Source organism: Clinocottus analis, unplaced genomic scaffold, assembly GCF_023055335.1.
Source record: "Clinocottus analis isolate CAN_PGR_092001 unplaced genomic scaffold, fCliAna1.0.p SCAF_23, whole genome shotgun sequence".
In the NCBI taxonomy this organism is placed as follows: Eukaryota; Metazoa; Chordata; class Actinopteri; order Perciformes; family Cottidae; genus Clinocottus; species Clinocottus analis.
In genome coordinates this window covers 7,332,233-7,359,986 of record NW_027175965.1, presented here as the reverse complement: position 1 = coordinate 7,359,986, position 27,754 = coordinate 7,332,233, and the positions used below count along the sequence as shown (strand labels likewise).

General features: G+C 43.3%; 2 protein-coding genes across 2 annotated transcripts; one reads left to right on the top strand and one right to left on the bottom strand.

Moving 5' to 3' along the window:
- Positions 1-235: 235 nt before the first annotated feature.
- Positions 236-7,534, top strand: prg4b (proteoglycan 4b). The gene is made up of 13 exons (XM_068590142.1): positions 236-302; positions 640-756; positions 1,271-1,393; positions 1,868-1,948; positions 2,040-2,096; positions 2,801-3,082; positions 3,530-4,291; positions 4,741-4,827; positions 5,058-5,194; positions 5,399-5,555; positions 5,683-5,790; positions 6,132-6,260; positions 6,979-7,534. The coding sequence occupies exons 1-13, from the start codon at positions 236-238 to the stop codon at positions 7,086-7,088; spliced, it is 2,217 nt and encodes a 738-aa protein (XP_068446243.1). The 3' UTR covers positions 7,089-7,534.
- Positions 7,116-26,168, bottom strand: tprb (translocated promoter region b, nuclear basket protein). Its single transcript, XM_068589650.1, has 51 exons — positions 25,961-26,168; positions 25,458-25,562; positions 25,285-25,358; positions 24,765-24,861; positions 24,576-24,679; positions 24,251-24,415; positions 23,963-24,055; positions 23,728-23,808; positions 23,205-23,292; positions 22,896-23,036; positions 22,698-22,801; positions 22,320-22,517; positions 22,019-22,126; positions 21,676-21,902; positions 21,305-21,468; positions 21,017-21,159; positions 20,429-20,577; positions 20,159-20,321; positions 19,864-19,998; positions 19,643-19,783; positions 19,278-19,446; positions 18,542-18,708; positions 18,178-18,330; positions 17,949-18,065; positions 17,214-17,417; positions 16,850-17,037; positions 16,587-16,734; positions 16,207-16,344; positions 15,970-16,101; positions 15,712-15,842; positions 15,380-15,590; positions 15,077-15,223; positions 14,617-14,815; positions 14,299-14,492; positions 13,821-13,894; positions 13,437-13,630; positions 12,945-13,235; positions 12,440-12,594; positions 12,269-12,349; positions 11,921-12,103; positions 11,646-11,801; positions 10,395-10,488; positions 9,616-9,761; positions 9,456-9,509; positions 9,284-9,375; positions 8,941-9,050; positions 8,728-8,826; positions 8,423-8,573; positions 7,960-8,081; positions 7,773-7,862; positions 7,116-7,369 (listed from the first exon to the last, which is right to left on the bottom strand). Exons 1-51 carry the CDS (start codon positions 26,109-26,111, stop codon positions 7,320-7,322), a joined length of 7,071 nt encoding a protein of 2,356 aa, XP_068445751.1. The 5' UTR covers positions 26,112-26,168; the 3' UTR covers positions 7,116-7,319.
- Between the last annotated feature and the right edge of the window lie 1,586 nt (positions 26,169-27,754).

The window sequence follows — 27,754 nt, the reverse complement described above, 5'->3', positions numbered from 1 at the left end:
CATCACACTTTTAATTAGACTGGACCCACCAATTAACAGGAAGTCAGCCGGCCTCGCTCAGCCTTTTAAAGAGCGGCCGAGTGGAACATCCAGCAGTGTTCTGACAGAAGCTTCACGAAGGTGGGTTACCTTTTTATTTTTATCACTTTCAGGACTTTCAGAATGAATGAATGCTATTTCTGCTCCGATGTATTTACTCTTTGTGCCTCGTGCGTTGTTTCTTGTTTACAGAAAGATGTCTCCCACTGTACTTTGTGCTGTTATTTTGCTGGTGTGTGCGTTGCCATTTAGTGCTGCTCAGGGTGAGTATGACACGTGTGGACTTTGTAGAGAGAAACATTGAACTGAAATGTATTATTCAGTGTTTCAGTGTTTTATAATGACGGATTTTCTTTCCTGGGATGTATCCAGGATGTTTTTTGCTCTTGTACTGTTTATTCTGTTTATAATCATTTACCAGAGGAAGGGGGGGTGAACATATATTTGTCACTACTTTAGAAATCAATGTCTGGCACAGTCTTGTTATTTACACACTATGTCCGAGAGCACAAGTTATTAGACAGCAGATGATATGAATTTTAAAAAGGCACAGATGTTGTTATATCCCTCTCTGACATTTTCTTTTCATCTCATCAACAGCGAGCTGTAAAGGTCGATGTGGCGGCGGGTACAGCAGAGGCTCCGTGTGTCAGTGTGATTACAACTGCCTGTCTTATGGAGAGTGCTGCAAAGACTTTGAGGCCCAATGCACCACGAGTGAGAATTTTCCCTTCTGACATCCAATAACAGAAGATACTGAACAGTTTCGGTCAATGGTGTTCATTTTTTTAGTTACTCAACAAGTGTTGTGGGTCTGTTGGACCCGCTGTATTTGGGGTTTTTCAATTCAACACAATCAACAGATGTTTTCTTTATCCCAATTAGAAGCAATATAAATAGTAAATATGGTTAATAATTTAATTCAGGTACACAATTTCCACACTTTTATTAGCCCGAACACCGTGTGTGTAATATAAATGTGTAGGGGGGGTTACGGTGTAAAATTGTCTGATATATGTTATTCACAGGAAATGAGCCAAAGCCAATAAGTCTGAGCTCGAGAAAATAATGAATCATATTGTTTTTGCTTTGATGAAAAATTAAAAACGGGGCCCACAGACCCGACCACCATACAAAGGTTGATTTATAAAACATTTTCTAAGTTTTAGAGCAACAATGCACATCCTGCCTGGATGTTCCAGATGAATAAAAATGTGTTTGTGTGCAACAGAAAACTCCTGTAAAGGACGCTGTGGAGAAAGCTTCAAAAGAGGCCGGCTGTGCAGCTGCGACTCCGACTGCTCCAGTTACAAGCAGTGTTGTCCAGACCACAAACTCCACTGTAAAGCAGAGGGTAAGCCCCATCCAACAACGTCAGCATGGGTGTGTGTGTGTGTGTGTGTGTGTGTGTGTGTGAATACTCTGCATGTTCAACTCCACTTTTGTTCGCAGTATCATCGCTGTGATCCTGATTAAGTGAAATGTGTTTCCTTTTTACATCTTTGGTGTCTTCCTCTGACATTTGGCGATCATTTTGACACACATGATCGGCAAATACTGTGAAGGTCGCGTGACCTTCACAGGGTCGCGTGACCTTCACAGTGCAGGTCGTGTGCACGTTGAAGTCCGGCCTCTCTGTTGCACTGTCGTGCATCGATTATCATTTGAGATTCGTAAAGTGTGTATGATTGCATGGTGAAGTGCAAAGAAGCCAGGATTAATCCGACATGGCATGTCCACTAGCATGTGGCATGTAGCATGAAATGCACGCAGTAATCTGCATCGGGCTAAATTTGACAATATTTTCTGTCTTGGTTAATTACCACAGAAGAAATCAGTGGAGCAGCCAGTGCAACAGAACCAGTGAAGACTAATTCATGCAATAATGTAAATGATAACAAGCCCACAGGTATATTTGACTTGGCAAAAAAAGGTTGATTTCTTTTCAATATTATCAGTAATTTAGGATTCAAGACAAATTGTTGTTTTTTTTCCCACAGAGCCGACTGAGAATGAACCGACGGAGCCTTCTACATTCAGCGAGGGAAGCGATGCAGGTGACTCGAGGAGGAAAACATCGACTTTATTTCACATCTTAAATAGTTGCTGCTGGTTTCCAAAGACATAAACTAATGATCCTTTGACATTACCTCAGTGATAAGTGTTTTGTTTAATCAGGCGTATGTTAGTTAGACGGCAGAAAGATGTTTTCGGCCGACAGCCACACTGCGGCCCTGTTGCTGTGGTTTGCTTTTTTCGAGGCCAAGTCTCCTCCAGAACAAGCCAAGAGCACGAGCCCCACTAGCCAACAGAAACACAAGGAAGCAATGTTGTCCTGAGTGAGTAGGAGGGTTACTGGCACAGGCTCAGTCACAAGAGAGGAAAGCACAAAATACAGCCAAGAAAAGGGTGACAGAACATTTTTCTTGGAGGATTTCTTTATTTTTTTTCAACAGTTGGGCTCGGAAATAGTTTTGTGGGTTTGTGGGTGGTGACACTCTTGCGTCCGTGTCACTTCTCTCTCGGGAGGAAGATGTTGCGTTGTGACATTTCCACCTGGAATGTCAAGACATCCAGAGTCAGAGATGTGCAGGCTCAAGAAAACAAAAGCGGGATCCAGACATTGCCAATTTATCTTGTATTGTAATATTTAGATTTAGCCACAGATGACCATGTGATTCCACTGGTCAGTTCAAATCTAGCTGGTTTCATGAGTGTGACATCAGGCCTGCATCTTGTACCATTTGCCAATTTCCTCTAGATATGGACAGCCTGCTTTTCCCCAATGATGAGTTCATCAATAATGGAGTGGAGGACCTGGAGGGAAGTCCGATCCTAGAGAGCGCCGATAGTGGCAACGGACCGTCCACAGCTGACCCGCTGGATCTCATTCCTACCGAACCCATCCTGGATCAGGATCCTCTGGAGTTTACAGTCTTGCCGCCAACGAAAACGACCATCTCAGACACCAAACCAGCACAGGCTGATGACGACCCCTCCACACTTCACCTCTCCACTGAGGAGGCCTCCACAGAGAGCACAGGTACGTGATATCAAGGCACTACCTGGCAGGCACAAATACAAATAATAATAATAATAATAATAATAAACAACATGAAGAGAGCGGTGTTGATCCAAAACCCGACATAGATGTGTAATTATTGTGGCTATACCATATTCACCATAGATTGTCTTAGTTTTTACAATAAAATACATCAATTCTTCAAAATCTTTGTTTAGAAAACATTTTAAACGACTACAATGCAAACGTTTTAACATCTAGTGGATAAATATGTCTTATCATTGGTTTGCGCTATTTATGTTGACATGTTTCATGCTCCTTGTTTGTGTGGAGGATGATCAATTACATGCTTTACTTTTATGTATGTTTCTCTACTTATATATTCTTTTACTTTGCCACCGATACACACATGCTGTCCTTAATTTGATGATTTTGAAGTTGATAAAAATCATGTCGGTCCTCCTCCAGTTGCCATAGATCCGACCAGCTCATCCGACCCAGCAGCAACTCTCCCTCCGCCCACAGGAGCAGCTGTCTCTGTCTCCAGCCGGCTTCCTTCAACTTCAGTACCACAAACGGAGAATTCCCCCACGGCCGACCCGCCGGAGCTTGAGTCGACGGGGCCGGCAAAAGAACCGCTCGACGACGGCATTCTTTCCGTGGATCCGACCGCGGGCTCGTCTGACGAACCAGAGGTAACAACCGTATCCCAAACCGCCTCCGCAGGACCCGCACAGGGCTCCTCCACGGCCTTGGAAAACTCTGAGGTCGCTGTCATCCCGGCCTCAAAGCCGGACCCGACACCCATCCCCGCGGCGGCCGCTTCAAACGAGCCGGGCGATACCGACAGCGACGCAGGCGGCGTCCCAACCGGCCCTCCATCAGACCTTGAAGATCCTCCAACCAGCGTTTCTCCAGAGGGGATCGTGATCTCGCCAGAGGGCGACGCCCCGACGCCCCACATCCCCTCATCCACGGATGCGGTGCAGCGTGACACCACAGAGGACGACACACCGGGAATGACCACTGCTCGTCCACTCAATGTCACACCGGACCCGACCAAACGCCCCGCACCACCCAAGGCCACCTCAAAGCCCCAGAGCCAACCTGACCCACACGCGCCATTGCCGACTAAACCCAATCTGGTTAAACCCAGCTCCGAACCTGAGACTAAGCCTCTGGACCCCGCACTAACTCTCAACACCGACGACCTTACAGATTACCAAGCAGGTAGGAAAAGTTTCTTGGTCCAGATTCTCAACACAAAGATGAATGATGCGACTTTGAGAGGAGAAATGTACTGAAAATACTGAAATGTTCTCCCTGTGTTGTTGAAGATATAAAATGTCTAGTCTAACACTATTGCTAAAAATGGAGGCCTCTATTTTCTGGTACCTGTTTCTGACTGTTCTCAGGCTGCTTTATGAGCTCGTTGTTTTGTCCTGATCCCTCAGGGCTTCCTTCAAAGTGTAGCTCCACTTTATTAAGTGACAAAAGTGGCTGTTTTCCCACTCTGCACTTTTAAAATAAAGCTTAGACACAGAAAACATGTATTGCAGCTCCTGGAGCACAACTTTACAAAGAACACCCAGTAACCCGTCTTGTGATTGCATGTTTTATGATGTCTTTTGGCTTGTTTATCCAAACTTTACTCCCAAATTGTGCCCTTTTTTTCTTAGATGACAACAACGATACCAATCTGTGCAGCGGGCGGCCGCTCGGTGCCGTCACCACGCTGAGCAACGGCACGATGGTGGTTTTTAGAGGTTAGTGCCAGCGGGCAGCTGAGAAATGTAACATGCGCTCAGTTGATTGAGAAGTGGGGGATATTTTGTCAAGAACTCTACTTGTTTCAGAGGAAAATCTTGATGCAATACTTTCTGTATTAGTTGTAAGCAGAAAATTCAGTACCACAAATCATCTTTCTCCTTTCTGAGTACATATAAATCTTTATAGCCAAGTTAAGAGTTTTTTTTATTACTTGGACATTTTTTAGGCCACTATTTCTGGTTTCTGGACAAATTCATGGTGCCTGGTCCCGCTCGTGGCATCACCCAAGAGTGGGGCGTCCCTTCCCCAATCGACACCGCGTTCACCCGCTGCAACTGCCAAGGCAAAACCTACATTTTCAAGGTATATTGATTCATCTGATCCAAAACCACTGAGTGCTTTTGACAAATCTGAATGTGGAGCATTTCATTTGCATCGTACCAGGAGGCCTTTTTTCCTGAGAAACTCGTCATCTCGGCTGTTCATTAAACTGACATTTCCTCTCGAGCATCCTCTGTAACTTGGTGGAAAGGTTTATTTTTGTTGTTTGACGCTCAATCGTCACAGGGATCCCAGTACTGGAGATTTGAAAACGGTGCGTTGGATGCCAACTATCCGAAGTCCATTCAAACCGGTTTTGATGGGCTTCGAGGTCAAATCACAGCTGCTCTGTCTGTGCCTCAGTTCCAGAGGAGGAAAGAGTCAGTTTACTTCTTCAAGAGAGGTGATGCACTGCTGTTACAGCATCAAGCTTACTCTTGTTTCTCAATTTCTTTATTGATTGTATTAATGAAATACTGTGTAAATCATGCAAATACATGCTGAAATTGACTCTTGATTGCTTCTTCCAGGCGGATTGGTGCAGAAATATTCATACCAGTTTGGCACTCGTTCAACATGTGTGAAGAAACCCCAAAACGCTGTTTACAGCGTCCGCGTCCGAACGGTCCGACAAGCAGGTACTCCAAGAATGATAAATGTTTACAGGACAATAATTATTTGAGCATACATTCATTTTAACAATGAGAGACTATTGTGTACCTGTAACCTTGACGAGTGCACTGCGCGTTTGACCAAACGTTTTAACACATTTACTTCAATTCACATAAACTTTGAAAAAGTGAGTCATCCTTTTGTGTCGGTGAAGAAGGTCAGCGAGGTCACTCTTGTAAATATCTGAAGTGGAAATATGTTGCCTGTGTGTACCATTTGTGCGACTGAAACCGTTCTAGGAGTTATGATGTTTACCAGAAAAATACATTTATTGATCGAGTATATGAATTCACATTTTTGGTTGCAGTGTCCGTTCTAGGGACAGAAGTCAACATCCAGACATCTTGGAGAGGTTTCCCGTCCACCATCACCGCTGCCGTGTCCGTCCCGAGCGCCAGAGAGCCGGACAGATACAAATACTACGTCTTATCACGATGTAAGTCATTGATTTAGTTTTGCTTTTTTAGATATTTCCCCTAAAATCTGTCTAGTATTAAAGGAGATTTGTTGGAGAACCAAATATAGTTTCAAGCTCTGTGTTCTGCACATTTTTATTTCATCAATTATGAAAGAAACTCCTTGTCTTATTTTTGATTAGCTTGTAGCGCACACTGGGTACTGCAATACAACTTTAAAAAAAAAGGTTTTTAATTAGTATTTTCTCTTCCTTCACAAATGTAATTGCTCCTCTTCAGAAGAACAAAACGTCCTAAACTGGTCTGTCTGCACTCAGACTTTTGTTCGCCCCGTTCACATCACGTCTGAGCGTCTAACGAGGACCATGTGTGTCGGGGTGGGCCGGGATATTAGGCAGATGTAAAGGTCATTTAGGGTGGCGTCCTTCTAACCTACAGCGCAAATGGAGGAACCGCCGTAAAATATTCCAAAGAAGAATACTGTCATTCCTGTCTGAGAAAAGCATTTAACGGTTTAATCATCAGGAGGGAGTTAGTGTCTCGTCATTGGTCGTAAAAAAATAACTTAAATGAAAGATTTTATTGAAGATTCTTAGATGTTCTTAAAACTCTGGACGGTTTGAAGATGCACGAGATTCTGTTCATCCCAAATTCACGTTAACTAGAAATGAAACTGGCATGAACATCCTGAATACCGGAGATAAATCAATAATTGGTAATCAATAATTTCTTTTGCAGCCAAATCCTACCAGGTGAGGATGAGCAGTGGACGTCCCGTCATTTCTGCTCCTCCAGCCAACGCGTCACCTCAGAGCAACGACTTCTTGAAATGCCCAGCGAGAGTGTGATGAAGGAAAGTTGCATCACATGCAGCGTTTGTCTTACAGCATTAAAGTTTATTACATTCTTCATAAAAACACACAGCGTCAGCATGGACTCAAGGTACTTTAAGAATCAAAAGCAACACTTTTAATAAAAAATAAACAGGCTCCAGAACGAGTAAATATTATCATAGCTGAATATAGAATTTGAACAGCGATTGGAAAACCTCACAGATCCCAAGTTTTCTGACCGGCGCTTCATCTCGCAAATCGTCTCCCATCAACGCCACGAGAAGGAAATCCCTGACCTGTTGGGAGATCAAATATTGTCGTTTGTATTGACGTAAACATTGTGTACAGTGGCTGTGTAAAATGTGTATGAAATGCAAAAACTGAGTGTTTTTCCTGTTATTCTGAACATTGAAGTGAATTATAAAAACGCCAACATGTTTGAAATGCTATGACTGGTAATTAAAATGGAAACAAATGCTTTACCAGGATGTGTGTTCACTTTGTGACTGTTGCTCAGCATGAAGGCTTAGCTTAAGTCATTCTGCAGAAAACGTGAGTGGTGCACTGCGATTAACGTGCATGACGAAGTAGCGGATAAAGTTTTGGAAGCAAACTTATTGGCATTTTCGAACAAGACTGGTTTGATATAACAAGCTGATCAACTGTGTGTAAGAGTGTGTGTGTGTGTGTGTACACTACCTCCTCTCTTCATGCGGCGGTGTTCTGGCCAGCGCTGCAGCTGTCTGCTGGATGCAGGTCTAGAGGGTCTGTGTGGCGCACTGCTTGTATCTAGAAACAAAGAAAAACGCAGCACTCAGAACTGAACACCTTTTTAAAAAAAAACAAAAAAAACAGGAGATAGATTGTCATTCAGTCTGCACAGTACCTGCAGAGCTGGAGGAGGGCTCCTGACTGGTGGAGGGGAGGCAGACCTTGTCAGATTGCTGGCCTTGCTCCTCTAAATCTCCCTGCGAGACCACCGAGTCTACCGATACTTCTGCACTGGGCCTGGAATAAACAAGAGCGACAAAAGAGATGTGATTCATTTGATCACATGTATAAACCATGAATGCAAGAAAATAAAGCTAAAAATCACAAGATGCACTCATTATAAACCTGTTAACTACTTTGATTCAATACCAACAGAGGAGAGAACAGACTTTCAGTGAATAAGCAGATGGTCACATACATCAGGCTTAGAGCTTTTTATGGGAACAAATAACGAATGTTGCAGTTAAAAGACAGGAGGACATTTGCAGGCTGCTCGATAGCTGAATTCCAACAGCAGGGGGGAAAAAAAAAAAACTGTGAAAAGATTGACAGGAAGCAGAGAGAGGAGTGAGCCTCACCTATCAGTGTCTGGCTCCAGGAAGACGTCGTCCCGGTCCTCCCCGGCTGCTCCTGGTACAACCAGGCCCGGTGTGGATGTGCTCACCATGGGAACCGACTGGGAGGCTTCACTGGTGGTGTCGGACTGAGCCACCTCTGAGAAGATAGTTACTGGAAGAGAAGAACAAGATGCACCCGCTGATTTGGTTGTAGCGTACGGTACAGCTCTGAGATACACGTACGTCCATGAAGAGGGCGGGGTCGACGGATAAAAAGGAACAGACGGCTTCACATCAGACGATACGAGACAAAAACAAATGGCTACCTGGTGCTGCGACTTGTAACGGCGTGGTGGGAACGCTGCGCCCGCCAGACTCCTCTTCATGAGTCGCGAGGAACAATGGGCTCTCGTACATCCCAAGACCTGAAGACCAGTGAACAAAAACAAAACGTTAATGTTCTGTGTGGATTAAAAGTTATATTTCTGTTGCAGTTGGCTGGCGGGGTGTTTTTATAATGTTTTGTGGGGGTGCAGTACCTCCTTGCGAGGCGAGCTGTCCCAGGTCCGAGTGCGAGGAGGAGCTGGTCTGCGGCACGTCGTCCGAGAGACCAAACCTGAAGTGATGCACGCCGGCGACTTGAGGAGCGCTGACAAACAGAAAACACTCATTCGGTGTCGTACGACAGCAGTGATGGCAGTTTAAGGTATTTTAGGTGCTTCCCCCCTTCACTTTTTCCCCCTTTTATTTAATAAATAAAAATTGACTCAAGCTCCTGAGTGAATTAAATTAAAATACATGTCTGAGACCCTAACGTAGGACATTTTAATAGTCACTTGTACATCGTTCACAGGCATTCTGACTTCCTGGTCTGAGACTCACTGGATCGCCTGGTCGAAACCATCGGAGCGCTGCGGCAACACCAGAGTGGGAGTGCTGGGAACCATCCTGTCATCGTCATCAAAGGAGTGGTGCTGCGGAGGAAGACATGTCTTGAATACGAAACACAGGAGTAAAAAATGTCTGCCCGACATGCGAGAATGAACGGACTTACAGAAGTGACCGGCTGTGGGACTCTGCCGACTGACTGACGACGGACGGGGACGCGCTGTGAAGTTATGATGGACAGCATTGGTTAGCCGAGTTTATGATCCATACATAGAGATGACGTGGAAAGCGCACTTTCTCAGGGTCAAACTACTCTTCCGTCATACCTGAACCTGAGCGGGCGGTCCCAGTTCTGGGGCGATGCTGAGGCGAGCGGGCAGCTGATGAGGTCTTCGTGGCGACTGGGGCATCCGCGTACCGGAGCTCGTGATCGGTTGTTCTGTAGAGTACGCCTCCATCGTACTGCCGTCAACTGAAACGGTAGATTACTCAAATAAGCAGAGGTCTTATCTGAAATAACATTTGACGCACGAGTTGTTTCACTAAAAACTACTGATGAAAACTCAAACAATTGACTTGTTACTTAATCATTTCTGGAATATAAAAAAAAGCAGAAATAACATTTTAAAAGGTCAACAAATTATTTGTATTTCAGTCAGTAAAAATGTTTTTAAAAAATCAATGTACTTCTGTTCAAAAGAGGATTATGAAACCATTGTAGAGAGGAAATTAAACACATTTTGTATGTTTCAAACTGGGCTGGTTCCCTAATGAAACCATTATTTTATGTTTTTCCTAATCATGAGATCTTGGTCGGTCTAATATACTAAAGTTGAGTTTAAAATTGTTCGCCCCATCGATATGAGGCCACTAAATAACTATAATTACTCTATTAGTTTCCAAAGAAAAGCAACCCTTGTTTGAAAGGACCTTTATTTGGGCACACGCACCACTCATCCCTTCAAACAAACATCATATTACATATTTTTTAGTCACTGTCGAGTGTCTGATAATCTAATTAAGTGGCGGGACAGTTTATGAGCGCATGTGGAGAGTCTGAGGTGGATCTACGTATGTGAATTTGACAAGGTTTCCTGGATCTTACAGCTGGGTGTCTGGGAATCGGCTGGCCTCTGGGTGGAGTCAGACGCCCCCAAACTCTCTTCTGTCTCTGTGCCCGGGTCCGTTACATCAGCTCCCTGAGAAAAGAAAGGACAAAGGAAATATTAAAGAGAATAGGTGGTCGGAGAAAAGGGGAGAGAAAAAAAGCGGGAATGGGAATAGAAAAGAGTTTGGTTAAATTGGAGGAAGCGTGTTAGATGCCAGGATATACTGGCAGAGCAGCACATAGAGATTATGATTCAACCTTTCCCCTATATTGGACAAAGATGCCCTTTAGAAAAGGCCAGAAATTGTGAGTAAAAGAAAAGTTAGTGTACTTCGATATGCATTAGTTTCAAAGGTTGAGGAACTATTCTGAACCCACAGCAAGCAGGCAAAAACAACTTCAAATCAGACTGATCTAGTCTGACGTTCTGTTTTACCGTTTAATTCAGGGTCTGCTTGCCGAAATTACAAGAGGCAGTTGAGAAATTATATATGAAACAAATACTATTTGGAGATTTTACAATGCAAAAACGTGGGAAAATTTTTTATTTTACAATCAAAACAACCTTCTCTCCAGCTGTAAGCATCTTTAAGCCTTTTTAAGGATCAGCGGGAAGCCTAAAGTTACTTTTACATGCCCTTTTATTATACTCGGGACAGAGTGGGCATGTTTGTTAACCTTTTAATTCAACAATAAGAGTCGCCCAATAATTTGAGTATTATTTCAGAATAACTTAATGTGTTAGTTGCTTTAAAAAAAAATACATATTCTGTAATCATCTCTGATTTGTATTCTGTTTTTTACTTTCCATCCAGATTTACCGGATTCAGCTTACTAAAACAACTAGAAACTTTTAAGGAACATTGCTGCTTGGAAATGTCATAAAAACTGGTCGTCTGCTGAGGACGACCTTTCTGTTGCGTCTAAAATGTCTCATAATGACATCGACAGTTCACACAGACACTGACTCATCCTTCAGAACATGTGCAACCAGACGAGAGTGAAAAGGTAAAAAAAGTCAACACACGCAGCTTCTATGCAGACAGAAAGTTACGACACAGGGACAAAATGCAAATGAAGCGAGACTGTGTGGAAAAACTGAGTGTATGAGAGCTGGAAACTGCACATAAATGTCTTGAGGAAAGCGTGGGGTGGGTTAACGTGTTGTACAGGATGCAAAAGTTGTGCGTGTGGGTGCGGAGAAGGTCAACTGTGTAACTGAATATATTATGGGGGTCAGACTCTAACCTCTGCGTCGTCTTCTTCGTAAACCTCGTTCCCGTCTCCGCTCCCCTCGTTACTGTCTTCTCCTTCCTCCCCCATCTCTCCGTCGTCGTCGTCGTCCTCCTCCTCCTCATCTTCATCTTCCTCCTCATCGTCATCGTCGTCCACCTCCTCGTAGTCCTACGTCGTGCAGTGATCAAATCATTAGTGGAACCTTTTCATCTTTTTTAAAAGACTGGGCCGAGTGTCAAATTTCACTTTACACTATGCCTTTTAAAATGCTCGGCATGAGTCACTACCTGCTCCTCCTCTTCTTCATCCTCGTCCTCATCACTCTCTGTGTCCGTCACGATGACGATGACTTCCTGCTGGAGCTGGTGAGGAGCATCACTTTGGGTCAGGGTAACCTCTTGCTCCATCATGATGGTCTGGGAGGCAGCAGCACCCTCATCTCCCTCATCCAGTACTGGAAAGTCCTCCGTCTGGAGGGCAGAACAACGGACACTATGAACAACATGCATTCGACTCGTCTACACTCTTTGAACGGTAACGACTTCCATGAAAACGTGTGAGACATTTAGTCCAAAGAAGTACCGAGCCCTGGAGTTCTTTACTATTTGATATGAATGTATATGGGGACGGCTTGCCTGGCTTGCTTCTGCACCATCTTGACTGTCTGTCAGCACCACACCCTCAGCCTCAGCACTGTCTTCCACCAGCACCTCCTCCTGAGGAGACACATAACACCGACGTTACGGTCATGACTTAAGCTTTCGGATAAAACAAATGCACTCATTAAGATTTCTTCCTCTCCATACCTCTGGATCCACTCTCTGGATGATGCGCAGCTTTTTAGGGATAGGAGCCCTGGCGGTATCCTCCTGTGTGGACTCTGTGTCAGTGACCACGGTGGCGCTCTCCTCCTCCTCACGAGGCCTCTTTGACATGGAGGAGGTTCCTGGCGTTGCTGAAACTAGAGATACGGCATGATAAATATACTTTTTTTTTTATACCACACAACGTCTAAAATGTGGCCCAATCAAAACATAAATAAAAAAAGGGAAACCTATCATTGTTTAATCCGTAGCAGCAAGTATCCAAAATGGACACAACTATATTCCTCAGTTAAATGACACATTTCCGAAAATAAGCATGACCAATTGCAAAACACGAGCTTGGGTGTTAAATCTAGTTAATTACAATATGTACATGAATGCATTTAAAATGCATATCTATCCTAATATCTTCCCCAAATACAGCATTGGCATACACAGGCGTTGCTATTCCATATAAACATCTCAATTTCTCAAAAAGGTTTCGTACCAGTTCCAAACACGGAGGAAGAAGAGGACGTTGAAGGCCATTCCACCTGCGAGCTCGGTGTCGCCTCAATGACAATGGGTAGCGGCTCCTGATTGGCTGGCTCCGGGTGGGTCATGCTCTGTTGCTGAGTCGGTTGGACAAACGCCGTGGTCTGCGTCTGGGTCTGCTGCACGGTTAGCATGGGGCTAGCTAAGGTGGTCTGGACGTTGGGGCTGGCGGAGCGCACCGAGCCGCTGGCACTGCCGTACACGGTCACGTGCTCCACTGGTGGGCCTTCAGAAGACTGCATGGCTGTAGGGAAATTGAGTTAGTGGAAAACAGAGCCAGCTTTTTATTAAGACTGTAACTGGATTCATAACACTTAACACACAGGGAAAAGTCCTTTGTTGAAGCAATACCTTTACTAGAATAACGTGTTACATTCATCTTGAGCGACAATACTCCTTTGGCTGGTTTCCCACACTGAAAGTTCGAGTCTTTAGGTGAACTTACCTTCCTGGGTCTCCACCTGTGTGGTGGGCATGACGGTAGCCGTGGGAGTTGGTGTGGGTACAGTAGCTGGGGTAATCATGGGCCTGATGCTCGCTCTCGGAGTGGGTTTGTTCCCCGGATTGACAGGCTGCTTGCTTGATGTAGCCACAGGTGTTGGCTTAATGTTGGCAGTTGGAGGCTCAGATGTGCTGGCACTGATTAAAGACAAAGATCAGGACTTCACTAATGACCCAATTCATGAACATTTCATAAAGGAAAGGCTTGAACAAGTCACAGCAAGTGTACTAAGGAGGATTTCAGAAATGCAGGAAAAGTGTGTTCACTTATATGTGTGTTGCACTGCAGTGGAAACTAATATGCAGTTTTAGTGGTTGTGCATCATACCTCCCCCTGTCTGCCGCTGGTGTCGTCTTCAGACTGATCTGCCTCTGTTCTGTGCTCCTCTGCTGCTCCTGGGTCTGAAAATCAGGACAGAAAGACAAAAGTTATGATGGAAAACAAAGAAGATGCCGAGTCATGATACTGTAGTTGCATAAAACTTGCAACAATGTCACTTGACCTCCTTTTTTTTTTTAGACTTTCGGAAAGTTGCCATTGTCTGATCACATTTATTAACTTTGCAAATATCTTTGTCAAACGTTGTTCCATCCGAGTATGTAGAAGCAAGAAACTCTGCACAAATTATCTTTGGCTTTAGAAACAGTTTAGATAATTTCTAAAGTGATAAAAAGTGTCAGGTTGCCAGCAACACAAACATTTACAGACTTCATTTTGTTTCACCTCCTCTCGACAACCCGTTTAACATGTTCAGAGAAAAACAGATGTGTATAAGTTAACAGTTTGTTTTAGAAAGCAGACTAACCTTACTGGGACCCGCCTCGGGTGGCTCATCCCTCTGCTCCTGCCTCTCCTGTTGACCTCGCAGGTCTCTCAGTTCCCTCTCCTGTCGACTCAGACGGCCCTCGTATTGAGACTTGAGAGCGCTCACTCGCACCTCCAGCTCCTCGCGTTGTTGCTTCAGCTCCTCGTTTTCCTTCTGCAGCTGGTCTTTAGTGCCTGGACATAAATCATTTCAGTCTAAGATTAAAATAAAACCAATAAGCAACAGCACAATGAGGGCAAAGAGCATGGGAGCTTTATCATCGGTCTATTGGTTGCAATATGAGGGACGTCCTCTCACTCGTGAGCTGGTTGATCTTCTGCTTGGCATAGACGATGGCCTTCCTGGTCTTGTCCTCTTTGTCAGTCATCTGCTGCCTCAGCGTCTCCTCGTGAGAGGCTTTCTCCTGCAGCTCCTGCCTCAGCCTGGTCAGCTCCGTCTGCAGCCTGGACGACTGTTCCTGGGCATTACGCCCTTCGGTCTCACGCTCTGTGACCACCTGTCACAGGACAGGAAGACATGACACTTATGAATATTTATACAAAGGAAAGCATATTATGGAGAACACTGTACTGCCTCTTTTGAATAATATGTATGCAATAATTAATGATATAACAACTACGCAAGCTCTATGATCGTGTAAACTGATCAGTGTACATTGACTCCCTTCTTGGGAGGAATCTATGCCCATTTTAGACTTAGTCTAGTATTCAGTTTAGTCAAAAGTCTTGGCTGAAACTTTTGTGATTCAAAGTTTGACCTTGTTGATGTTCTCCAGCTGTCCTTCCAGCTCTTTGGTCTTGGTTTCTGCCTGATTCAGAGAATCTCGGAGGCTCTGCAGCTCCTGAACTGAGGCTTGACGAGCCTCCTCTTCTTGGGAAGGGCCTGCCGCGGCTTCGGCTACCAACTAGGGGAAATGCATTTTGACAAATAATTATGTCATAATCAACAGGTAGCTTTGGGCAACTGTTTAAAATGGACTTCAATTGAACAATACAGCAAATCCTTTTTATTAAATTAGGAATTAAGACTTAAGCAGTGAGATGAAATACTGAGCTCTCACCTTGTCATGTTCCAACTTGAGTTCATCATATTGAGTCTTGTAACGGCGTCCAATCTTCTTGACCTGAGTGATAGTTCGCACTTTCTCCTGGAGTTCCTGGTTCTTGGTTTCCACTTCCTTCTTCAGCTTATTCCTCTCGTCACTTATCTTACTCATATTATCACGCAAGTTCTGCATCTGGCTTTGCAGAGATGTTGTAAGATTATTGGTCCTACAGACAGAAATTAAGAGATTTAAAAAAACGAATGCTTAAGTGACAGAACAATAACTTGTAGGGTTCAATATGGGAGAAAACGTTAATATCCTGGTAAATAAACAGTATAATGCCTCACCTGGCCACCTCTGCTTTAAGTCTGGTGCTCTCCTCAGTGAGCAGCTGAATGCGTTTGAGGTGGCCCTCTTTCTCAGAGTGCAGACGCTTGTACTCTTCTGGGTCTGAATCTTTTTGCTGGCTCACCAAATACTAAAATAATGAGAGAAAAGGCTGCGCGTTAGTGGTGCAAAAAAGATAAATGAGGAATAAATAGTCACCTCGGCTTTTCTGATGGCAGATGCGTTTCTCTCCTTACGAGAAAGCATTATTCACTGACCTGGGTTCGAGCTTTCCAGCGCTTGATCTCCTCTTCAAGTATCTTCTTCTCCGCCTGCAGCATGCCGCTCTTCTCACTCAGCTCAGAGTTGGCCTGTTGCAGTGGCATGAGGTCCGACTCCAGCTTTTGTACCTGCAATACACAGAAGATGAGCTGAAAAACGTCTGGATTTGGACTCACTCAGAGATACTTTTTTGAAAATGTAGCAGCTTGTAAGACCAGGATAATGTTGTGTACCTTAGCTTGGGTTTGGTGCAGCTCTTGCTCCATCTTGTCCTTCTCCTCTCGCAGCATCTTGTTGGTCTCCATCAGGATGCTCATTGTTTCCGTCTTCTTCATCAGTTCGTCGTGTTGAGCCAGTGTCTTTGCCGTCACCTGAGTAGGATTAGCATTGGGCTTTTGGTCACATGTAGTGTCTCTAAGTTTGAATCCTAGGAGTCAGGTTAGACTCATGTATATCATGAAGTATACGGGACCGCACTTTGAGGAAAGTGAGCAAATCAATGCAATGTCCAGGATTTCTCAATCTTCCAACTCAATTGAATGATAATTAAAATTCACAGATAAGATTTCCCAGTGGACAAGATGAGACATTGTGTGTATGTACAAAAACACACCTGCATCCTCTCCTTTGCAGCACTCAAGCTGTCCTGCAGCTCCTTCAACTCTCGCTCCAGATGCTCCACCCTCACACGGTAACGCAAACTCTCCCCTTGGGCAACTTCAAAACGAGACTCTGAAATCTCCTTCTCTCGACGCACAAACCTTTGATGGAAAAAAAAAGGTATCAAAGACAAGGAACGAGATCATCGGGAGCAACATAATGGCAAGGCTTCTTGACGACACGAGGATTATGTGATTTGGCATAAACAAGCACTACCTGAGAATCTCGAGGAGCTGGTCTTGAGATTTTCCCTCCTCAGTCAGGGAGATGTTCAAAGGACTCTCATTGGCAGCACGCTGCAACTTCTCAGCCAGCTTGCTGCTCATGGTCTGGATCTGCTCATGCAGAAGGGTGTTCTGCCTCTGCAACTCCTCATAGCGGCTTTCCATCTTTGACATCTCCTCCTATAACGTGAGCAAAGATATTACGATTGAAAGAATTGCTAAATTCATTTTAAATATCAGGAGTCGTTAAACAAAACCAGAAAACCAATGAAAAATATTTATTTCAGGGCCGTCTCCAACGCCAATGTATTATATCTAACACTGTCTCGCCATCAACTGTACTTCTATCAAATCACCTTAAGGATCTTTTCCTGCTCCTCCCAGGAGACCCTGGCCTCCAGCAGCTCAGCGCCGACTCTCTGGGCTCTCTCGTCCAGCTGGAGTCTGACCTCAACGGCCTGCATGGCCTGAGCCTTGGCAGCTTGCAGGGCCTCCACATCTGTTGCGTGCAGCATCATCTCCTGCTCATACTTGTTTTGCGCTTCAGCTGCCAGCTTAGCCTAAGAAATGGGAAAAGAGATTTGACACAATCATTGCAAGTGCAATGTCAATGTTGTGGCAATACAACACTAATTACTGGAGCTGCACTAATAAATAGAAAAAAGATTGTTGGAAAACGTGACAAATACATACATTATGATCTAGTTGAAAGTTATTCTAGATGTCCAAGAGAGGTAATCAGAAAAGCAAGACCTATATTTGTTTGACGTAATATAACAAGACACAGCAGCTAATCAAATTTATGAAGTGTAGACTTAAGGGTAGAGTGGATACATGTGTCCACAACAATGCACACAACTCCAAGGCTGATAAATCTTCTGGACGGGTGAATGCAGGAGAGTTGCCTGTTTTGTACTTTGCACCGCAGCATCCCTTATTGTTGGAGCTGGGTGGCTTGTGGTGCTTTTTAACGACAGCGCACGAGGCACTGATCTAGTCAGCTAATGATACGTTAACATGGGTCAGCCATCAGTAAGAGACAAAAATGGACATCCCTAATTCCTCGACATTAAATTCTGATAGCTTCTTACCTGCTCATGGCTGTCTTGCAGAGCTTGCTGCTGTTGGGCTTCAGCAACTGCCACTCTCTGGAGCACGGCCTGGTGATCTGCCTGAGCGCTGCTGAGGCTTCTTCTCAGACTGCTCATCTAACAGACAAACAAAAATTAAAGTTTCCTTACTTGTATAAAACTGACCAGCATGTGTAGAGGGGGGGAAACAACATGTGAACTACTAATTCTTGAATTAAATGTAATATACCTGTTCCTCTAGTGAGGCCAGGACTCTCCTCTTCTGCTCCTCTGAATTAAGTTTATCCTTCTCTGCTTCCAGAAGCTTTTCTTCCAGCCGGCAGTGCTGCTTCTCAGCCTCCTTCATGCGCGCTTCAATGGATGAGCGTGCCAGCTCTGTTACCTGGTCATTAGAAAAGTAATTCATGTAATTTGTTTAATTGGCAAGAGGCACGCTGACAACTTTTGTCAAACTCAGCGTGGTTTAATAGTAAAGGAACATAGGAAAATGAAACCATGCAATAAAAATAGATGTCAATTACTTTTTGCACGTATCCAAAATGTAGTGCTTTTTACAAAAGTAGTCAGACAAGTGGTTTGGGTTTGTTTTGCACCTGTTTCTCTTTGTCCAGGCACTCCTCCAGGCTCTGGGCCATGGCTCTGTACTGCTCCATGCTGGAGGTGGCTCCCCTGAGGCTCTCGGCCAGCTCCTCGGCCCGGGATTCAGCCAGCCGCAGACGGCCCTGCAAGTCCTCTTTGTCGTGATCTGACCCCGGGAGGCCTGAAAGCAGGAAGAGTCAGTGGCAGAACATTTTCTTTAATTTTAAAACAGTTCAATTAGTATGTGCTTGTAGGACGGTTGGATGGTTAGAGACTAATTACATTGTTAGGAGTCTGAGTCAGTCTTTCAAATGTTTTGGGGTTTTAAGGACAGACATTTCATAAGGTCTAAAAATCTATCTCTTTTATTGCTTTCCGTCTCATATAAACTGTGAATGTGTATGTATGTATGTATATTTCTATATCATAGGGTGGTGAGACTAGAGCATCCTAGACCGAATGAGTCACATTTGTGAAATACATTATTCTTTTTACGTCTTTTATTAACTTGCCAAATAAATGCCAACTAGCATGTTAATTGAGACAATAATTGCACAGGCCGAGGCTTTATGAGAAGCCATAAACAATTTGACTTGCAATGACGTCAACCGAGGAATTGTTTGCTTGAATTTTTGTGGCCGTGGGATTTGATGACAACCAAATGCTATACATTTAAATATGTACATGTATGGATTCCTCTTTGTATGGTTTCGTTGATTTAGGTCTGTCTGCAAGTGTGTTCATGCCAACCTCTGATAATGGGTGTGGAGGGGGAGCTCAGGCTGTGACGTGGCTCGCCGCTGCCTAACTGCACCCTGAGGGTGTTGAGCTCCAGCTCGGTAGCAGTCAGCAGCTCTTTGGTCCTCTGGTGTACTGGTACCTGGAGCTCCAGCTGCCTCTTTGTCTCCATCAACTGCATCTGTGACATTGAGAAGCGAGCAAACCATTCAATCCTGCTATTTCTGGGTTTGAATGCATTTGCTTCATTTGTAGTGTGTTCAATATGAAGTGTTAAGTTTAAAACACCACAACACATTTGAACATAATAACTAAGTCAGACATGATTGAGGTGGAAAGATCTTGTACACTGGGCAACTATTCAATGTTATGCTTACGTCCTGGTTTCTGCTGAGCAGGTGGCGCTGTTCAACCTCGTGCTCCAGTCGCTTCTGCAGCTGGGAGATCTCTCGTTCCTGCTTCTCCAACTGGCTATTTAGACGTTGATTTGTCTCAGTCTCTGAACGCTCGAGAGTCGCCTAGAAGAAGACCGCAGTTTTAAGGTGAACTGTGTGTGTGTGAGATCTAATGAGTGACAAATGTCATACTTCTAGATTACCTGAATAGTCTGGAGGTTGGTCATCAACATGTTCTGGCTCTGTTGATGGCTCAGGATCGACTCCCTCTCCTGATTCAGCTGCGACTCTACAAGCTTCAGCTGGTCTCTATCCTTACGTAGACTCTCAGCACGGCCCTAAGCGGGAATAAGACAAAGTGTCTCCTCAAGTCCTCAAACAGTCACAAATCCAAATCATGCCCCACTGAACTTCCTCCATCACAATGATGATAAAATGCAAAGCAGCAAACGTGGCCACAAACATCACTGGGACAAATTAAAACATAAAATAACAAACCTCGGCCATGGTGAGTTTCTCTTTGGCATCTTTCAGATCCTCTTTCAAAGTGTGGATGGTCTGCTCATGCTTCTGTGTGGCTGTGGCCATCTTCTGCCCCTTCTCTCGAAGGGAAGCAATCTCTTTCCTGTAGCACTCAACATTTTCCTGAAGCATCTCGTACCTGATATTTTTGAGACATTCATTTTAGTGGCCTGTGTTCACGCCTAGATTTGATTTTAAACACATTTAGTGTCCAGTAAACCAGTAGGTTTCCTCAAACTAACTTACCTCTTCGAAGCAAACTCTAGCTGGGTCGATAGCTTGGCATTCTGGGAGTGGAGGTCAGAGAGCTGCTCCTGGAGCTTCTCGTTCTGCTCCGTCATGGCCTTGTTGCAATCCATACGCTCCTTCTTATAGGCAGAAAACACCTCTTGCAACTGCAATCAGACATTTAATTTAGTGTCAACAGAGTGTAGAAATTGTTGTCTATGAAATATCCTTTTTATGGCGGGGCAACAAACTCATTCTCTAGCATCATATGTAAAAAATGTTAGAGTGTTTATGGCACAATATTTAATTAAAGGCTGATCTGTCAATATAGCCACATTGACATCTAGTGGCAGACGTGGGGAAACAAGTGAACCAAGCTCATCAGTGAAGTGGGTGCTCGTAGTGGATAACAATTTCCATAAATATAGATCTACAGATAGCCTTGCTAAGCTCAGTAATAAACAGAAGACTGGACAGCTGACAACATTCTGTGATTTACAGTAAAATAACCATCAAGCACTGCTTGACATAAACCACAGTGTGCACAGACTGTTGCATGGCCGAGATTAATACATCTGCAAATGTCTTATTTCAATGTGTTCTCACCTGATGCAAAGCTGCTTTGGCCTCCAAGGCTTCGGAAGACTCCGCTGCAATGGAGACGAGTGCAGAGGGCGTTCCCGCGGTGGGAATGGCTGCAGGTGAGCGTCGGGGGGTGGAGGTTAAGGTGAACTCCTCGGATTGTGTACCTGAAGGAAAAACACTCAAAAGTTTAGCCTAATAATTTTTTTTTTTTTTTAAACCACAACACTATACCAATTTGTTACCTTTGAACTTTAAATTGCCTGATTTATAATTTATATATTATAACTTATTTTATCTGTGGTCTGTTACCCTGCTGAGGGAAGCTGACGCCGGTTGCCTGAGCCAGCATCACACGGTACATGTCCCTCTGCTTCGCGATGGACTCCGACGTCTTGACCAGCTGGCTGCGTTGCTCCTTCAGGGACTCCAGCTCAAGCTGGGCTTTGTTGAAACTCAGCTGCAGTTCACCACGCCTGTAACGGATCATCTTTCTTAACCGTAGCCCAGTTTGACATCTCTGGCTACTTGTGATAATAGATTTACTAATTTAAAACCTATATTGTTTTTGTTTTATGCTTTTAAAAGTTGCGTCTGGTGTGATCGGCACCTTATAGTTCAGTTTGTTTACTGCAAGAAACCAAAAAGGGAAACAATAAAAATCCCCACACATCTTTACGTACTCATTTCCAGTGGCCTCAAACTCCTCTTTCTCCTGGTCATCACTGAGCTCCCTGAGGGCCACCAGAAGACGCTGGTTCTGCTTCTGTAGTTCCTCTACACTGCGAAAGGTCACCAAGTGTTGGCTGATCACCTCCGATGTGCTGCTGACGTCGGCTGAGCCCACCTCCTCCTCGTGAAGCACATAGTTCCCACGAGCCTCTTCCAGCTCGATCAGCAGCACACGCACCTTTCAGGAAAGACCGAGGATGGCGTGGACAATAAGAATTTGGAGAAATTGGGTCTATATAAATTATATAAATAACCAGGACTCTCCTTTAGACTGGGTGTAGAGTGAGCACCCACCTGTTGAGCCATGTCTCTCAGCTGCAGGTCACACCTCTGGTTGTCCCTTTCCAGGACAGAGGAGTGCTTGTTGGTTTCATCAGCTTCCTTCTGCAGACGATGCACCTCCTGAATCAAAAGTACAAGAAAAACATCGACACGTGTCAACTGGAAGTGCGGAAGGCATCAGGAAATGCAGTTTTTACTAACCGCTTTCCAAATAAGCAAATTAAACGGCTAATTGTCTAAATTTCACCCTAATTTCACCCATTTTGTAATACTGAGAAGTGTATTTATTTCTTTACTTGTCTGTATTACCCACCTTAACAGCCTGCTCCAGCTTGGCAGAAAGACTGGCCACTGACTTCTGCATGCGCTCATGTTCGTCCCTCTGCCGCTTGAGGATTGGGGCTTTTGCCTCCACTTCCTGCACAATGTCATCCAGGTACTTGTTGACTCGCTTATTCTCCAATCGCTCCAACTGCAGCTGCTCCTGGCTCTCCACATATGCAGTGTACAACTGAGAATGCAAATCACATCTCATGTCAAAATAAGATAGTTAAAAAGGGGAAGTAAGTGAAGAAGACATCCAAGTTGGTTCAAAACTGTTAACCGCACAAGTGACACAACCAGTCAACAACCAGTAAGAAAAATATAAGTTATAATATTCATTGTGGTGTTCAAATTCAGTTGCACATACTGCTGTCAGCTTCATGCCAGGCTTTATCTTGGATACAGCTGATGCCGTTGGAGACATTGTCGTCATTTGTTCTTCTGTGATCGTCAATGTTGTACCAATGGGGCCTAGATATTTAAAAAGTAAAAGAAAGATCACAGGTCATGTTTTATAAGAAATCCCTATTAGGCTGGATATTGTACAAGAATCAAACAAACAAACCTCTAAGTTTAGAACTAGATAGCAGCTCATTGGCATTGTCCAGCTCCTTCTCAAGACTCTGGATCCTCTCTTTTAGCTCAGCCACAGTCTTGTCTGTGGCTCCATTCATCTCCTGCAACGTATCCTCAAGGGCCTTGTTGGCTGTGGCATGAAGATCAAACAGAGCAAATGTCAAGGAATACAAACAACCTGAGACTAAAACATAAACTAAGCTGAACAAACAAGCATATTCAGACTACTTTTTCTGAGAAAAATAAAGTACAAAATAATGAAAATGGTAGTTGCGGTCACTTTGTCATAGACTCGCACCTTCTCCAGCATCTTTGAGCAGCTTTTGCAGATCCTCCACTGCCCGACTCAGCTCTTCACTTTTTGCCTCAGAATCCGCTGACGCTCCCTGCCACCACAACAACAACAACAACAACAACAACAACAACAACGGAGTTAGAGTTGGCAAAATAATTGCGACTTATGCTTGGCATGACACCCACTGTACATCATAGCAGTGTTCTCCAGATCTAACACCCTTTTGTTATTAATTATTGAAAAGGCTTCTGTTATTTTAAAAAAGTGATCAACTTAATCACTGTAAATATAAAGTGCACATATATAAACAGATGAAAGAAACATGTGGCAATTTATTTTGTCTTCAAGACTAATTAAATGTCACTCAAATTTCAACTAGAGAAATAAGCCAAAACATTTGAGATGCGCTGGCATATTCTGAAAATGTGAAACAGTGACACTTCCTAAATGTAAAGTAGAAATAAATGCTTGTGTGGTATGCCGTAGAACACACCATGAGCTTGCAGTCTGTCATATATACACATACCTTGTATAGATTGGAAAGCTTAATGTTGGCATTCAGCTCGTTTCTGAACTTTTCCTCCATGGTAGTGTGTTGTTCCCTGGCCTGGGATAAGCAAAGATGAGGTCACACACTTTAATGACTAAAACATCGCACTGAGTGCTACAATACTGATCACTTTGCTGGAGAATATAAATATAGTATAATAAAAAAATACAAAAAGACTTGGGATAGGCTGTAAGAAATACCACAAACATACTTCTTTCAATTTGTCGATCATGTCCTCATTTCGTTTCTGAAGGTTTTCATTTGAAGTCTTCAAACTGGCCACTTGGTCTAGGAGTCTGTTCAACTTAAGTCACAAAAAAGTAGTAATTACTAAGATGATGGCAATCATTCATAACTGAAAGAAGTGCTTCAATTAACTCGATACAAAGAGAAACGGCTTTCAGCCAGAGCATCAGCAGTAAGTGACTGTTTACAAAGTATCCACAATGTACCATATATGTTTACCGTAGGTATATATGTAAATAAAAAGGAGGGATACCTCATCGTCCTTGTTCTGCATATTGCATTTTAGTTCTAGTATCTCGTTTCCCTTCTCCCGGGAAAGGGACAGCAGTTCCTCACTCTTAGCTTTCAACTCCTCGTTCAGCCAAGATGTTTGGTCATTCAGAAGGTCCTTCTCTTGTTTCATGCGCTTCTCCTTGTACTGTAACGACAAACAAACAACACTTTATTGAGGTACTTGTTTAAAGGAAAAACAAAAGATACACATTTGCAGTGTAGTATTAGGTAACAGCTGTGTACAAGTCACTCCCACAACGAACGAATCTGATGGAAATACTATTCGAAACAATAATATAACTCACTTTAATGTTGACTTCAGCTGATTCAAGTTCATCCAACTTCATCTGCAGGGCCATCTTAGAGGTGTTAACCTCCACCATTTTGTCATTGAGTTGCCTGAAATCATCTGGAGAAGAAACAGAAATAGCACATGTACTAGCAGAAATTAAAGGTTTTGGCAAATGTCTCCAGACTAATTTATCTGTCCATACCATTTAAATGCTCCACTTCCAAGGATCTCCTCTCCAGGGTTCGCACAAGTTCTCGCTTTTCAACCTCCAGTTCCTCTTTGGCCTTTGCCAGCAAACTCTGAAAAAAAAGCATTATTTAACGGTGTGTGCATGTTAGATAGTCCTGATGGGCAGGCAGCACCTTTCATGGTATTTCCTTCTAGCAGTGTATGCAGTGTGAATGACATGTAGTGTAAAAAGTGTTCCAAGTGGTCGAGAGACTCGAAGTCCATGGTTTCTCAACACTTCATACTTGAGTTCAACGATTGTGTTTGTCTCAAATCGATGTGTTCAGAGACAGTTGTTAAAATAAAAAAGCAAGTCTAACATCTGAAATAAACTGAAAAGCTGCACCAAACTTAGCAGACAAATTGATTGAGTCAAATTCAGACGTACACCACTTCTGACAAACATATGACATAGTTATTGTTAAGTGTTATAAAGTGCATGAAACGTAGACACTGAATATAACCAACCATGTACAACTGATTGCGTTTTGTACCTGCTCAGATGACAGCCTCTCTTGTGCGGATTCATATTCTCTGTTCTTCTCGCGCACACGTATAAGAGCCTCCTCTAAAAAGGGAGATTTAAAGCAAAGCAAATCATGAAGTAGTGCAATCTTGAGAAGTCAAGTTAAAACCGGATACTATACAGCAATAAGTTCACTCTTACCTTGATTTTGAAACTCCTCTTTGAGTTTACGATGTTCTTGAGTCTGGGACAAAAAATCATCTTGACACTGAGCAAGTTGGTTCACCTTTTCAAAGAATTGTTGTTCTATAGGAAGAGGGACGGAACATACACAACACGAGACGTTAACATGATGAATTGACTGGTGTTAATCAGTTAGCCAGTTAAGTGTGTGTCGTTGAATGTCATCTTGTTGACACTGCAGTTAGCTCAGAGGGTAGCTAGCTAAGCTAACCCTAGCGTCAAGTTGTGTCCACACATAACCGCTAACAGCTAACTTGAGCTTTCGCACAAACTCCAATAGCTGTTGGTAGACAGGTACAATAATGAGGCATGTAAGGTAAATCTCCCAGTAAGCTCTTAGCAACGTTATTCACTTTTAGCTACTTTGTCCCATTCACCAACGTGCGTGCTTGATGTCGAGCAAAGCAAAACATATAGCACGTTAGCAACGATAGCTGACAGAATACTAGGCAATATCTTACCGCTGTCAACACGAAATTGCTCATGTTGTGCTTTTAGATAATCAATTTCATACTGCTGATCCGAAAAAGCCCTCTCGAGTTTGTTTTGTATGGTTTTTGGTATCTTTGATAGGTCGAAACCTTCCAACTCCTGCATCAGCAGTGCCGCCATTTTTCCGACAACGGTACGAGCATGCGCAGTTTGACGTTTGTGTCCGCCATTGTTTATGATGCCTTGTGGGAGATGTATTTCTTCAAAATAATCGTGAACCGCAAATACCTGCAACCTGTGGGTTTGATATTTTTTTGTTAAAGTACTGTTTACAAGGCGATAAATACACTTTTAATCAATGCATTTATTTTACAAATCAGAATGAATCACTTGTAGTCACTTAATCATTTAAAAGTTTAAAAGCAATAGGGATTGTCCTCTATGTTGACCTATAGTGTTGACTGGTGTAATACAGTCAAAGATTGTCAGCAGATGGAGCCAACACACACTAAAAGACAGCTGAGTGTGTGCCAACACACAAAGTACTGTGTGTGTCACTTAGAAGCAGGATGTAATTTGGAAAAGTCCAAAGATGGCCAAGCAGATTGACACTGACATATTCCAGTCATATTAAAATAAGATAAGAAGAGAGGTTTAATTAATTATATAAAGAATAATTTAGGTTATACATTACAAACGTACTACACATAAAGGTTTTTTTCTAAAACTGCTCTAATATTTGTTTTGTTAAAAAAATATATATTCTGACAACCCCGGTGCTAATTTTGTCATTAAAGTAACTGATCTTGTATTCATCCCTATCAAATCTTTATACCCAAAGTTAACACAACAAATTACAGGACAGGCCTCCTAATAGAAATAAACTTCACTTTAAAAAAAAAAAGAAAGACAACAGATCATATAAAAATTAGATTATTTTGGGAAATTCCTCAGAGGTTATGTTTTCATGTGTATAGTAACTTCAAACATTTGAGTTAGATTGATAAACTTTCACTACATGTCAGCTATAATTGCTCTCACAGTTTTAGTTTCAGTCATTTATTAGCTGTGTCCCTCGTGACATATACTCAATAGGTATTTAGACCCTGTCTGGACTTGTTTTAACAAATACCTCTGTGGTTTATTGGTTCATAACCAAGGTGATACTTCAATAAGCAAAAAGACTGATGGCACGAACACTCAAAGTGTTAAAGCAGACATTTGCTCCAGGCGGCAGAACTATTTTATTACACTCAATTGTCACGCCTGGTTACCAAGATGTATGTAAACCTATAGCAACATTGCTGGGCAACACCTTCCGATCAGACTCAGCCATGTCGGTAATTGTCCGCACTTGTAAGAGAGGAAACCCAGAATGGACGCACACCGACACCCTTTAATCAATTGTATTTAATTAAAGGAGTTTAGGTGTGACTCAGGCTGACAAGTTTCTTACACCACTGGCAAACAAAGGCAGCAGTGAGCTGTCAGCTATAGGACAGCATGACAGAAATGAAAAAGATCTTTACATGCGTAATGATTTAGTCCATTTTATCCATCCACCATCCCCTCCATCCCTGCATTTGTCCACTATCTGTTCATTCATTAATACTATTAGTGAAGTCAACCTAGGGTGAGAAACACCATGTAAGACCAACCCAAAGATGGACTGGGATGCGGGGGTGGTATTTGTACTGTAATTTGTTTTTGGCAGCGGTTTCAGCTGTGTTTCTTATCCTCATAGCCCTGTTTCTTATCTCTTACATCCTCCCTCATGTTATCTTTAAATGATGGCTCACTCCACGTTTGTTTTAGTAATAGTA

What these genes read in the sequence shown, in the direction of transcription:
- prg4b (XM_068590142.1), top strand. Translation starts at nt 236, where the DNA reads ATGTCTCCCACTGTACTTTGTGCTGTTATTTTGCTGGTGTGTGCGTTG. An exon ending in ACTCCACTGTAAAGCAGAGG is followed by an intron (nt 1,394 to 1,867) that starts GTAAGCCCCATC and finishes TAATTACCACAG; the next exon opens with AAGAAATCAGTGGAGCAGCC. An exon ending in ATACTACGTCTTATCACGAT is followed by an intron (nt 6,261 to 6,978) that starts GTAAGTCATTGA and finishes TTTCTTTTGCAG; the next exon opens with CCAAATCCTACCAGGTGAGG.
- tprb (XM_068589650.1), bottom strand. Translation starts at nt 26,111, where the DNA reads ATGGCGGCACTGCTGATGCAGGAGTTGGAAGGTTTCGACCTATCAAAG. An exon ending in CCAACCTCCAGACTATTCAG is followed by an intron (nt 19,784 to 19,863) that starts GTAATCTAGAAG and finishes GTCTTCTTCTAG; the next exon opens with GCGACTCTCGAGCGTTCAGA. An exon ending in CTGCAAAGGAGAGGATGCAG is followed by an intron (nt 16,345 to 16,586) that starts GTGTGTTTTTGT and finishes AATCCTACTCAG; the next exon opens with GTGACGGCAAAGACACTGGC.